Source organism: Megascapheus bottae, chromosome 3 (assembly GCF_031878675.1).
Source record: "Megascapheus bottae isolate mThoBot1 chromosome 3, mThoBot2.hap1, whole genome shotgun sequence".
NCBI classification, from domain to species: domain Eukaryota; kingdom Metazoa; phylum Chordata; class Mammalia; order Rodentia; family Geomyidae; genus Megascapheus; species Megascapheus bottae.
This window is the reverse complement of record NC_143511.1, coordinates 80,552,926-80,566,779: the sequence shown is the minus strand read 5'-3', so window position 1 is coordinate 80,566,779 and position 13,854 is coordinate 80,552,926. Positions and strand designations below refer to the sequence as shown.

Below are 13,854 nucleotides of genomic sequence, written 5' to 3'. Positions count from 1 at the left end.
TCTACCGATAGTTGATCCCGATTCTCATGAAACTTGTGAGATCAACTTAGTGCATGGCAACCAGCATTTAAATAATGGTCAGAATACGTAATACCATAGTACATGAGTACATATCTGTCTGTACATGCTTACATGTACGTGAGGTCCCATTATAAGATAGTCCTGGTTAGCTAAAGGCTGTGAGAGCCATTCTCCGAGAATGTGCCTGCCCAAGTTCCTTGGCACATTGTGTACATGTTCAAAACCTTTGTACTGGGTGGAAGGATGGACTTAAATTCTCACAGCAAGCCTAGTGTGTTGGCACACTCTTGTAATCCCAATTATTAAGACAAGATAGCTGGGCACCAGTGGCTCATGATTGTAATCGTAGACTGAGATCTGAAGATTGAGGACCAAACTAACTTGTGCAAGAAATCCATGAAGACTCTATCTCCAATGAACCACCAAAAGCCAGAAGGAAGGCTGTGGATCAAGTGGTAGAGTGCCAGCCTTGACCAAAAAAGCTTAGGGACAACACTCAGGCCTTTCCAACCCCAGATCAAGCAAGCACACACACACACACACACACACACACACACACACACACACACACACACACACACACTTACTTGAACACAAGAGTTTGAGGCCAGTCTGATTCACATAGTGGGGAACACGTTTCCCACATTAATTTAGCAAGGAATCTTCTTCAATCTAGGTCTAGCAAACCTGGATTTGGCAGGCATGTTCTTTAGAGGAACATTCTGAGAATGAGAAGCATGGGCTGAGCCAGGTGGAAGCTTCCACAGCCCCACTAGGTCCTCTGTGCCATGCCCTGCTGTCTGGAGACTGGAACTGAGTGGAGAATATGGCAGCTTTGCCTGCTGGAACCTGTCAGTGGCTGCCAAGGCAGACAGACATGGAAGACTGAAGTCCTTTCTGTCTTGCAGTGGCTCACATCACTGCTCAGCAGTGCCATATTACTTCTAATATCCAGCTTTGTTCTGCATTTCTAGAATCAGAGCCTTGCTCTCTCTTCACAGGCAATTCTGGACAGCAGTGCCTTCTCAAGCTCTCCAGGAGCCAGCAGTGCTCTCTTCTCAAAGCCTGGCCTGTGGTATCCTGGGACTTTCCAAAGACCCTCTAAACTCTTAGCTTGAGCCATGAGGTGGAGCTGCTTTCTCTGCTGCCTCAATGTCCTCCTTTTATGTCCTCATCTCTCTAAAGTTCATTTAGTTGAGCTTGTAGAGAGTTCTTTTTGTTGTCCTCATTGGCCTCTGATTGACCCAAGTGGAGACAAGATAGAGTCCCTTCTCACATGGATATGACAGGCTAGTAAGAAAGGCAGATGTTAGGCAAGTAGCGACAGAAATGGGCGTTTAACTAACAGCCACAAATGATACACATGGTAAGGGCCCTCAGAAACCTTTGGTAAATAGACCTGTTTTGCATGGTTTGCTAGGACATCTCCTAAGCTTGTTTGGTCAAGAACTTTATAGTGAGTCTGTGAACACCCAGCAGAATTAGTGTTCTACAAATCAGCTTCCTACAGGAGCCAGGCCATGTGAACCAGTGTTTCCGTGTGCCTCTAATAGCTCCTGAATGTGCCAGGCCACAAGGTAACTGCTTTTCTTTACTTTTCTTTTTGTGTGTATTGGTACTGGGCCCTCCCATTCTCCCTTAACATTTTTGCTCATGCTGGCACTCTTGTCATTTGAACCACACCTTCTTCAGTTCCAGCTTTTGGCGTGTGAATGGGAGAGAAGAGTCTCTTAGATTGATCTGCCCCAGGGTTGGCTTTGAACTATGATCCTCAGATATCAATTTTCTGAGTAGCTAAGATTATAAGGGTAAGCCACAAGTGCTGGGCTAAAAGGTGACTTTCTGATCTTCTCTGATTGCCCAAGTAAATTCCCTAGAGGGGGAAGATATTTCTCCATAGCCAGTGCAACCATTCCAGTCCATTTGGCAGTTTCCTTCTTACTGCAGTTGCTTAACCTGAGCATTTATAGGCTCCATTAATTATTTAAGCCTATGTACAGGAGCTGAGAGTGTGGCCTCTTTGTGGCTTGCTTAGCATGCACAGAGCCCTGGGTTCAGTTCCTCAGTATCACATATATGTAAAAAGCTGGAAGTGGTGCTGTGGCTCAAGTGGTAGAACATTAGCCTTCCGAAGGCCCAAGAATAGTGCCTAGGCCCTCAGTTCAAGGTCAAGACTGGTGAAAACAACAACAACAACAATGTACAGGGGAAACGGGAAGCAAAAGAATGGGTGACACTGTCCAAAAGAGAAATGCACACATTACCTGAATTGTGAAATGGTAACCCCTCTGTACAATATCTTAATAACAAAAAATATATTTTTAAAAAGACTATATGCAAACCCAGTGAGTGACATGTGACACACGTGTGTGGGAAGACGATGCATGTCTGTTGTTACCTTAGTAGGATGATGGGGACTCCAGGAAAGGGAACGTTAGGGCAGTGAGCATTGGGGGAAGGAGGCTATGTCTAGCTTTGTTCTCTTCTACCCCTAGCATCAAGCATAGACTCTAGAATGCAGTAGGGGGGTCCGTTAAATCCTAATCAGAGAGTGCATGCAAAATTAAGTATGAGAGCCAGGAGTTTGGCCTGGTGGTAGAGTGCTTGCCTAGCATGCATGAAGACCCAGGTTCAATTCTTTGGTACCATATACATAGAAAAGCCAGAAGTGGTGCTGTGGTTCAAGTGGTAGAGCGCTAGCCTTGAGGAAAGCCCAAGGATAGTGCTCAGGCCCTGAGTTCAGGCCCCAGGACTGGTAAAAAAATTAGTATAAGCATATTTGTGTTCTGTCACAATGAGATTATGAATGTCCTCAACTTTGCTCAATGGCATTGTGCAGGCTTGAACTCTAAATAGTGAAGCATGGATAATGAATTCATCTCTTACTCGCACAAGCCTCTTTCTCATCAGATGTAGACATGAGCACATGCACAATCTGTTTCACATGGATCCAGGGAGGTGAAACCTTACCTGCGTTTCTCAGGAAGCGTCCCCTGTAGTCCTTGATAATCCTTGTGATCGGGTTGTAGAAGCCATCTCCACAATCATAATGGCCTTTGGGGATTTTTCTAGGTGGGTCCATATTGGTGAGTTGGGAGATACCTTGAAAGGGCAGAATGGACTATTAACCTCCAATGCCACATCCAAACTCAGTGCTCATTGCAGATCAACCTTTGGCTGGCTGCTAATGTGTCTATCTGGCTTCACTGATGGATGACTTACTCCCTGCTCAGGGCAAGGAGCAAACCCAGCAAGAAAGATACAGAGGAGCTGTCTGAAAGTGCAGCTGTGGGCACTGCAACCTTATCTTCTTCCTCATTTCTTGGGACATGCTGACAAAGGGCAGAGGTTCAAGGGCCAGAGAGACCCACAGGGAGACTCCAGGCTGGCCAGGTGATGGGGTGGGGAGGCGAGGTCCAGGTCATCCAAATTACGGTAATGACCAGTGGGTGTGCCTGGCTATCTCCCCCAGGGAGCCTGTGGAATAGAGACCAGATAAGGAGGAACATAAGAAAAGGAACAGTTAGGTGACAGTGACACAGTCACCAAAATGGCCAGTGCATTATGCTCTTCCTTAGAACAACCTTGTGGCTCCATTTTATAGAAAGTTGCTGCTCAGAGAGATCAAATAACTTGTTCTATATTACCCAGCTAGAAACCAAGCTGGCTGTGGGACCTGTGTGAGAAGTGTGCACATCAGTGGGGGACAGCCCCAACACAGAGGCTCTGGGACCCCTCCTCCTAGAAGGGAAAGAAGAGGCAGTGGGCCTTTTTGGTCTTGTATTGCACATGGAATGTCCTTTGCCCGAGCAAAGGGAGAGGTTGGAATACATAACTTGAAAGTTCTTCTCAGTTGTTTCCTGTTCTTCAGATGGAGCACTAATGTCTACAGAGCAGGTGGTGCCATGCTCGCTGCTCAGTGTCCTGAGCACAGTGAGTTCTCTAACCCTGGCACCTAACTTTCCCAGCGTTCATTGGCTAATGGTTACCACGTTCTTAGTCCAGGCCAAGTGCTTTCTAACCATTCTCTCACTCAAGCCTCAGGCTAGACAGCACAGGGAAGGCCACCACACTGCTTTGGAGAGGCTCTGCTTTAGTGAAAGCAGTGGGTCAGTAGATACATGCTCCACCCATGTATCCATGTATCTCTCTCTCTCTCTCTCTCTCTCTCTCTCTCTCTCTCTCTCTCTCTCTCTCTCTCTCTCTCTCTCCTCTCTCTCTCTCTCTCTCTCCCTCCCTCCCTCCCTCTCTCCCTCCCCCTCCCCCTCCCTTCCATCTTTCGTCCTCCCTCTTCCTCCTACCTCCTCTTCTCTCTTAAGTACCTTTATATTTTTAGGATTCTAGTAACTTAAATAAGTACAGCCATCATGTACTGATAATGATAAGGAGAAGCAGGTGGTTTTTGTTTTGGGGGGCCTAGGAGCTATCCTCTAGCTTCTTTTGTTCAAGGCTAGAGCTCTACTACTACTTGAGCCACCGTTCTACTTTTAGCTTTTCAGTGGCTGTTTGGAAATAACAGTCGTAGGGACTATCCTACCTTGGCTGCCTTTGAACTGTGATCCTTAGATCTCAGCCTCCTTAGTAGCTAGGATTCCAGGTGGATGCCACTGTGCCTGGCTATTGCGGGGGGGGGGGGGTTGTGCGTGCTTACACGCATGCATATGTGTGCCTGTACTGGGGCCTGAACTCGAGGATTTGTGTTGTTTTTTGTTTTTTTTTTTTCTGCTCAGGGCTAGTGCTCTATCATTTGCACCACACGTCCACTTCCTCACCTCCCTTTGAAGGGGAGAAACAGGTAAATTCCCTTGCCCACGGTCCCCTGGTTAGTACAGTGGAGCTAAGATGTGGGGACTGACTTTTTGTTGCATTTGCTCATTTCCACCTTCTCCTTTGATTTCCTTCAGTGCATCCAAGGCACTGATTTGAAACTGCCTGTGGTTTCCCTTTCAATCTGGGTGTGAGGCAAAGTGGGGAGGTGATAGAGCTAGATACCTGAAGGTTTCAAGCCAAAGCAGATCTCCGTGTAAAACCTTCTGTCATAGCTGTCACAGTAATGCCAGTGTTTGTCATCATACTTCAGCCCATCAGCGAAGGTATACTCGCCCTAGAAGACAAGGTACACATCTGTGTTGGTGGAAGCTGAAGCCTTTGTGCTAATAAGGTCAGTGTCAAGGGGAGAGGTGGCTTCTCACTGCCACCTGCCATTGTGGGGATAATTGTGGGGTCTATCACAATGGCTGTGAGGACTAGGGGGAATGGATATAAAAATAATTTCTATGACTGCTACTAGAGCAGGACGACTCTACGGTAGACAACCTGCTTACTCTCTCGGTCCTCAGTTTCCTCATTTGTGCAGTAACAGTGAAGATGTTGTATATTTAATATAGGCAACTGAGAATTCAATGAGATGGTACTTATAAAGTATTTAATACACTGTGATGGTGAATTTGCATACCAACTTGATTGGACTAAGGGATACCCAGATAGCTGCTCTAAAAACAACCCCCCCCCCCGAAAAAAAAAAACTGGGCTGGGAGTTTGACCTAAAAGTGCTTGCCTAGCATGCATGAAGACCCACGTTTGATTCCTCAGTACCACATACATAGAAAAAAGCCAGAAGTGGTACTGCGGCTCAAGTGGTAGAGCTCTAGCCTTGAAAAAGCCCAAAGACAGTGCTCAGGCCCTGAGCTCAAGCCCAGGACTGGCAACAAAACAAAATGAACTTCTAAGTGCCTGTGTAAAGGTGTTTGAAGGAGAGATTGGCCTTTGACTCTGTGGACTGAGTACAGATGAGAACCCTCACCTGCGCAGGTGGGCATCATCTAATCCCACAGGTCTGGATAGAACTGAAGAATGAGGACCACTCTGTGCTCTGTGCTAGACCTGGGGCATCTTTTCCTCCTGCTGTCACCATCAGTGCTCCTGCTTCTTAGGCCTCTGGACTTTGGCCTGACACCATTACTTTCCTTGGTTCTTGGCCTTCAAGTTTGGACTAGAGTACACCTAGGCAACCAGCTAACAGGGGACAGACTGTGAAGAAACTAATTCTTCTAAATAAAACTATGTGTCTACCTAGATCTGAGTGGTTCTGTTTCTAAGGAGACCAAGAATACACAGACAAACATCATTGATGTTATTCTTATACTTTTATTATCAGAGCTAGGAAGGTCAGAGCCATTAACCGTGGCCCTTTTGTCCAAACACGTGCACTTTACTTTTGCTGCTTTAATGCTGAAGGGAGTCTCAGGATGTAGGGACTGCATTGGCTTGGGCATCAGGAAATATGAGTGGAAATTCCCACAATACTATTAGTTCACTGTGTGACCTTGGACAAGTCACATCCCCTTCCTGAGGCTTAGAATCTCCAAGCTATAAAACCTTTTTTTTTTTTAAGGTCATGAGTCAAGCCCAACACATTCTTCGTGAGAATGATGAAAGCTATAGATATTTTTTCCCAGAGGAAAACACAGTCCTACATACTTTTATATGTAAAATCAGGGGGTCTCACTAACCCCTGAATTTTATTCCTGGTCTACAAATTCCAGGATACAAACCTTTGGATTGAATGATTGAATGATTTATGATAGCAGTAGAGGTGGTGGTAGTAATGTTTGTTGAATGCCTACTGTGTGCCTGGAACTTTACCAAGAGCTTATGTGTTTGGCCTTACTCTCAAACCAATTCAGGCTGGTGGGGGTATGTGTGAATAATTTCCTATGCCAAATATGCCTACCTCTGCTGGAACATGTGAGTATGTTACCTTGTGTGGCAAAAGGGACTATGTAGGGGCAATTAAGTTAAAGATCCCAGGTTATCTGGGTGCAACACAATCACAAAGGTCCTTTTAAGAGAGAGGTAGAAAGTTCTGTGTGAGAAAAGACAAGATGATGAGGAAAACAGGGAGGGGAAGTGGTGTGATGTAGGAAGCAGAGATTGGAATGGTGCATGGTCATCGGCCAAGAAATACAGGCAGTTTCTACCACCTGGGAAAAGTGAAGGAAACAGATTCTTTCTGGGAGACTCCACGAGGAACCGAGCTTGTGGAACAACCTCCAGTACTGTTAAGACAGTAAATTTGTGCTGATTTAATATTGACTGTACATTTGTGGTTGTGTGTGTGTGCGTGTGTGTGTGTGTGTGTTGGAACTGAGGCTTGAACTCAGAGCCTAGGTGTTGTCCTTCAAGCTTTTTTGCTTCAAGCTGGCTCTGTGCCACTTAAACCACATCTTTTCTTCCCTACTGTTTACTGGTTAACTGGAGATAAGAATCTCTGTCCAGGCTGGCTTTGAACCAGGATCCTAAGATTTCAGCCTTCTGAGTGGCTAGGATTATAGATGTAAGCTACTGTTGCTGAGCAGTTACATTTGTGGTCTTAATAGGTAACTAAGACAATTATCGCCTCCAGTTTATAGATGAGAGATATGAGTCTCAGAGAACTACAGTCAAGATCAGATAGCAAGGGGCGGGGAGTTTGGCCTAGTGGAAGAGTGCTTGCCTAGAACGCACGAAGACCCGGGTTTGATTCCTCGATATCACATACATAGAAAAAAAGCCGGAAGTGGTGCTGTGGCTCAAGTGGTAGAGCTCTAGCCTTGAGAAAATCCAAGGACAGTGCTCAGGCCCTGAGCTCAAGCCCAGGACTGGCAAAAAAAAAAAAAAAAGATTAGATAGCAAGTTATATAACAGGATTTGAACTCATGGCCTCTCCAGGGCTGTTCCTGATCCTAGAGTCCTAGGAAATCAAGAAGGGGGGACAAGAGCGAGTGGAAGCAGTGGGGAGAGTATAGGGCTCCAGGGCAGTGGAGATGCATCCTGTCCAAAGTTCTCCCCTCTGTAGCCCCAGCTGATCACCTGTATAGCCAATCCTTTTTCCCAAGTGGCGTCATACTGGCTCCCATTGGGGAAGTACAGGGTTCCTTGGCCATGGAACATGCCGTCCTTCATTTCCCCGACATACCTCGTTTCTGTGGGGAGAATGTATTCAGCTTTGCCCTCCATCCTGAAATGACACAGGGAAATCTCTTGAGTGTGGAATGGCAGTGGAAGGGTAGCAAGCTCAAATTCCAACCTCATATCCCCAGATTGTATTGTCCCAGCAGTGTTCCGACTAAAAACAAAATTGCTGTATTGTTTCCCTCAAAAGCTCAAAAATACTATCCAAGGGGTGGGGGGAGCAGGAAGGCAGTGTTTCATTTTTTTGGTTTATTTCTTTATTGAGATTAAATGATTACATATATTTCACAGTTACTTCATGGTTATACTTTGGTACTGTCAAAATTTCATTTGTGTGTTTCCTTTCCTTTCTCTCCTTCTCTTCCTCTCTCCTTCCTTCCTTTCTTCTCCTCTTCCATTTTTTAAACTCATTCAAGGTAAAGTATTTCCATTCTAGATTCCAAGCAAGTCAAAAAAGAGGAAAAAAAAAACAGGTCGGGAGTTTGGCCTTGTGGTAGAGTGCTTGCCTAGCATGCACGAAGACCTGGGCTTGATTCCTCGATACCACATACATAGAAAAAAGCCGGAAGTGGTGCTGAGGCTCAAGTGGTAGAGCTCTAGCCTTGAGAAAGTCCAAGGACAGTGCTCAGACCCTGAGCCCAAGCCCAGGACTGCCAAAAAAAAAAAAAAAGAGCTGGGTGTGAGTAGCTCACATCTATAATTCTTGTTATTCAGGAGGCTGAGATTGGAAGATCAAGGTTCAAAGCTAGCACAGGCACAAAAGTCCATGAGACTCTTACCTCTAATTAACCACCAGAAAACCAGAAATGGTGCTGTGGTTTAAGTGGTAGAGCAGTACTCTTGAGCTGAAGAGCTCAAGGATAGTGCCCAGGCCCAGGGTTGAAGCCCCACAACCACCACCAACCACAACCCACAACAGCAATAAAAAAGGACAGAAGAGCCATCCATTCATGAAGACATCCATTCACAATGAGGACATGATTTCTACACCTTGAATACCACTTACTCGCTTTTTCTTTCAGCCATGTTATTATACCTTGAATACCAGTCATTCTCTTATTAATTAGTTGAGCCAAACTTTAGTCTATCATACACAGATGCACCATGAGGAGGGAAACTGAGATGGAAAAATTTAGATTTCCTAATGCTAGGGGCCTACTAACATCTTTCCATGGCTCCACCATCCCCAGAATTGTGCAGTGTCAAAATCGTTTTGCTGCTTGGGGCCGGGAGTTTGGCCTAGTGGTTAAAGTGCTTGCCTAGCATGCATGAAGACCCGGGTTCGATTCCTTGGTACCACATACATAGACAAAAGCCGGAAGTGGTGCTGAGGCTCAAGTGGTAGAGCTCTAGCCTTGAGAAAGTCCAAGGACAGTGCTCAGGCCCTGTGCTCAAGCCCAGGACTGGCAAAAAAAAAAAAAATCGTTTTGCTGACCCCCCCCTCCCATAGCCCCTCACACACAGCTAAGATAGGAGTCTGCTTCTCCACCCCCCCCCCCAAGGTCTATTCTCTCTGCCTGAAAACATTTTTCAGCTTATACCCACTGATACCCTATCTAACCTTCAAGGCACATTTCAAATATCTTCTTCCTCCCTAAAAATCTGGAAGAAGCCATCTGGGCTTGTCCTCAGTAGAGGGCCAGCAGGAAATACTGGGGTGGGGTGGCAGAGTGAGACAGGCCTGGGTTTTAATCCTTGCTCAGCGAAATGTTAGCTAGAAGACTTTGGGGAAGTTATCTTGAGCCTTTTTTTCAATCTGTAAAACAGGATACTACTGTGTATCATAGGGATTGCGAGAGGGAGGGGAAGTCACCTGAAACACAGTGTCTGCCACCTACAGGTCATCAGTCTCCCTTTATCTGTTGTTTGTAGGGCTCCTTTGACACTTATCTTGTGGTGCTTCACAACAGAATTATCTAAGCCCTAATTGCATAACACTTCCAGAGGAAATGTAACCTTTAGGTCAGAAAGATCTTATATTAACTTTTTTTTAATGGGCTAGTCCTAGGGCTTGAACTCGGGGCCTGGGTGCTGTCTCTGAGCTTTTACGGGGGCTCAAGGTTAGCATTTTATCACTTGAGTCATAGCTCCACTTTCAGCTTTCGGTGACTGATTGGCTATAAATGTATCTATGGGAGAAAGGAAGGTTTGGAGGTGAGGTTCAAGTCCTAGAGTACCAGCCAATGAGTGAAGAAAGCAAGCCTCTGATACCAAGGTTAAGTCATGGTCGAAGACAAAAGGAAGTCTCATGGACTTTCCTGCTAGGCTGGCTTCGAACTGCCATCCTGAGATGTCAGCCTCACACACACACACACACACACACACACACACACACACACACACACACACACACACACACACACGAAAAATACAGGCATTACCTGGGTGTGGGTGGCTTACATCTGTAATCCCAGTTACTCAGGAGGCTTAGATCTGAGGATTATGGTTCAAAGAGAGCCTGGGAATGAAAAGTCTGTGAAACTTTTATCTCCAATTAACCACCAGAAAACTAGAAGTGGCTCTGAGGCTCAAAGTGGTAGAGCACTAGCCTTGAGCTGAAGAGCTTAGAGACAGTGCCCAGGCCCAGAGTTCAAACTCCACAACCGAAAAACCACAGGTATTTAAAATGTAATGTAATGTTGGGTAAGTTTTAACACATACCTGAAAAACCATCTGCACATCAAGATAATTAATATATCTGCTACTTCAAATATATCTGCTGCTTCATGCTCTCTGTAATCCTGTAATCCTTCCTGTCTTTCTTCACCCACCCCCCCTACTCCAGGTAACCACTGATCTGCCTTCTGTCACCATAAATTAGTTTGAATTTTCTAGACTTTTGTATAAACTGTGTCATACAGGATGTACTTCTTGTCTGGCTTCTTTCATTCAACAATATTCTTTTAAGATTCACTTACGAGCTGGGTGCTAGTAGCTCACATCTGTAATCCTAGCTACTGAGGCAAAGCTGAGATCGGAGGATCACAGTTCAAAGCCATCCGAGGCAGGAAAGTCTGTGAGATCCTTATCTTCTATTAGCTACCAAAAAGGCAGTAGTGGAGTTGTGATAGAGTGTGAGTCTAGAGCCCAAAAGCTCAAGGACAGAGAGCAGGCTCCAAGTTCAAATCCTAAAACTGGAGGGGAGGAGGGGAATTCACTTACATTCTTGCTGTATCTACTAATAATTCACTTAAAAAAATTTCACTATTCCAGCCAATGGATATACTGAAATTTGCTTATTCACTTACCTACCAAGTTTGGATGGTTTCCGGTACTCAGTTACACAACAAATGGTGCTCTGAGCATTCACATACATGTCTTTGTATAAATATATATCTTCATTTATTGTGTTGATATCTAGAAGTGGAAGTTAAACTTTTAAAGAAATTGCTGAACTTCTCCAAAGAAGTTTTATTATTTTATATTTTTGCCAGGAGCGATAAATCTAGTTAAATACCAACTGCCTCCTATACAGACAGCTATTTTCTAAAAGGAAAAAAAAATACAGAGGTACAAAAAACTCCCAAACAAAACAAGTTCTTGGGAACAAAAGCTATGGGAATGATTAATGGAATAAACAGACTAAGTAAAAGCGCACAGGACTTCTCTCTTTGGTTCTACCTCTCATCTGTCTTTCTCATATGTAGACCATTGAAATTTAGCCGTGTGCTCTCCTCTCTGACAAAACTCAATCACTCTCACTCTAGTAGGGCAATGTGGAGAGAAATAATGTAATTTGAATGCAGAACTAGATTTAAATTCTGATTCTATTACTCCTAGCTATGTGTTAGTTATAGTGGGCAGGTCATTCTGTTTAATTTCGGTACTTTATTTGTACGATTAGCCCGAAGGTCTCATAGTCGTGAATACACACCAACTCTCCCTTTTCTTATCTCGCAAATGGAGCTAATAAACACTTTCCTTATAAGGATTAGAGATTACATTCCATAAATGCTACTGGCTTCTCCATAAATCTTTCCCCTGTCACTGGCCACCCACATTCTAAGTGTAAACACCTTGGAATTACACTGACCTGTGATACAGAGCATGGATTCCACATTTCCAAAATGAAAGTGCATTACATTCCCAACTAGTACTTGTTTGATAATCGATTTCTCCTGACTCAGATTTAGCTTCTCCAACAATAAAACAGACTCCACTTTCTTCATTCAGTGTTGTTAGTAAAGAAGAGCCACCACCCCTGTCTCTCTGTCTCCGTCTCTCTCTCCTTTTGTCTCTGTGGCTTTCTTTTGAGCCCAGGTTGGTCTCAACCTCACGATCCTCCTCCCTCAGGCTCCCAATTGCTGTGCTCCTGACCTCTGATCTCCTTCATAGCATCAACCACAATTAATTGCAGTTATCTATTATGCCCACTTGCCATTATATTTGAGTTGGTTTCTCTGGAGGCAGAGATTATGACCAGAGTCAAGTCTTACACTTGGAGGACAATCAGCATTTGTTGAATAGCCTTTACTATGAGTCAGTCAAAATGATTTGTTCATACTTGCAATAATCGGTAGATTATGGACTGTCGTGATGAAGGAGACTATGCACAGCTGGAGTTCTGAACACACAGTTTAATATCTGTCAATCATATATCAACCATGACTGAAAATACAGGCCTCCCTTTGTATGGAGGGACTGGTTCTAGGATTTGCACATGCTCATAATGATCAAATAAAACCTATATGTATATTCGGTAAAGAATCAATTCCCCCCTCCATATATTTTCCATTTTCTGTGTGGAACTGTAATCAGGGAAGGTAATCTTCCTGGGTCCTCGCACCAATCTTCAGTAGATACTGGAGAACATCTGTATATTAGACCCGGATTAGCCAATTATTCATCCTCAATCTGTATGTTTGTTATAGCCTTTTAAAGTTATGTGATATCTTTTCACTTATTTATTGTCAACGTGGCCTCAACTATACTATATATTTCATGACAGTAGAATCTTGATGCTGTTAGTACCTTTTCTGGTGCTGGTACTGGAGCTTGAACTCAGGGACTTACATTCTTGCTTGGCTTTTTCACCCAAGGCTGGTGTTCTACCACTAGAACCACACCATCACTTCCAGCATTTTGCTGGATTAATTGGAGATAAGTCTCTTGGATTTGCCTTCCCCGGGCTGGCTTCAAACTGGTATCCACAGAATGCAGCCCTTGAGGCTAGGATTACAGGTTTGAATCATCAGGGCCCAGCTCATAAAACTGGCAGATGGCTCCAAGATGTTTGGGTTTTGTTTTCTTTTGCCTTGTTTATATAACTCTCTTTGAGAGAGTAGGGAAGGCACAAAATGCAGCAGTGGTACTCAGTAGACACTATGTGGAAAATGAACTCCATAACTTGTGTGGATGGGAAGGAAAAACTGGGAGAGAGGGATGGAAGGGGTAACATTACCCAAATAGAAATGTAACTGTCACCCCTTTATAATCACCTTTATAATAAGTTAAAAAAGAAAAGTAGATGGCAGACGCAGACACACACACACACACACACACACACACACACACACACGGAATGAATGCATCGCGCTCTGCTTCTAATTCAGACGAGTGTTCTTCAACAAGTTACTCTAACCACTTTGTGCAAGTGCCTGGAACAAAGTCTCAGAGGCCAAAAAGACGGCCGTCTTTTCCAGGCCCCAGTTATGCCAGACACCTTACCTCCCATCTACATATTCCCCGATATACTGGCTCCCGGTGTACTGCATGACGCCAGCTTCCAGCCTCTGGGATCCCGATCTCGCCTGTTACCGCCTCTCTATGACAACCAGGAGGGGGTGGGCGGAGCCCAGGCGAAGCCACGCCCCTCACCGAGACGCCCAACTTTCGCGTGGCGCGCACGCTCTGTCGTCACTGCGGCTGGGGGAAGCTGCG

The 13,854-nt window shown here is 44.8% G+C and overlaps 1 protein-coding gene across 2 annotated transcripts in view; it reads right to left on the bottom strand.

Annotated features, from left to right (window-relative positions):
- Window positions 1-13,782, bottom strand: part of Morn5 (MORN repeat containing 5) — a 33,909-nt gene extending 20,127 nt beyond the window's left edge. Inside the window, exons 1-4 of one of the 2 annotated variants that reach the window (XM_090330572.1) lie at window positions 13,642-13,782; window positions 7,873-8,020; window positions 5,014-5,125; window positions 2,992-3,123 (exon numbers count right to left, since the gene is read on the bottom strand). In XM_090330572.1, coding sequence (XP_090186698.1) covers window positions 2,992-3,123; window positions 5,014-5,125; window positions 7,873-8,020; window positions 13,642-13,688 — 439 coding nt within the window. In that variant the 5' untranslated portion in view covers window positions 13,689-13,782. The remainder of the gene's footprint in view (window positions 1-2,991; window positions 3,124-5,013; window positions 5,126-7,872; window positions 8,021-13,641) is intronic. The other variant, XM_090330571.1, reaches the window with a different exon arrangement.
- Between the last annotated feature and the right edge of the window lie 72 nt (window positions 13,783-13,854).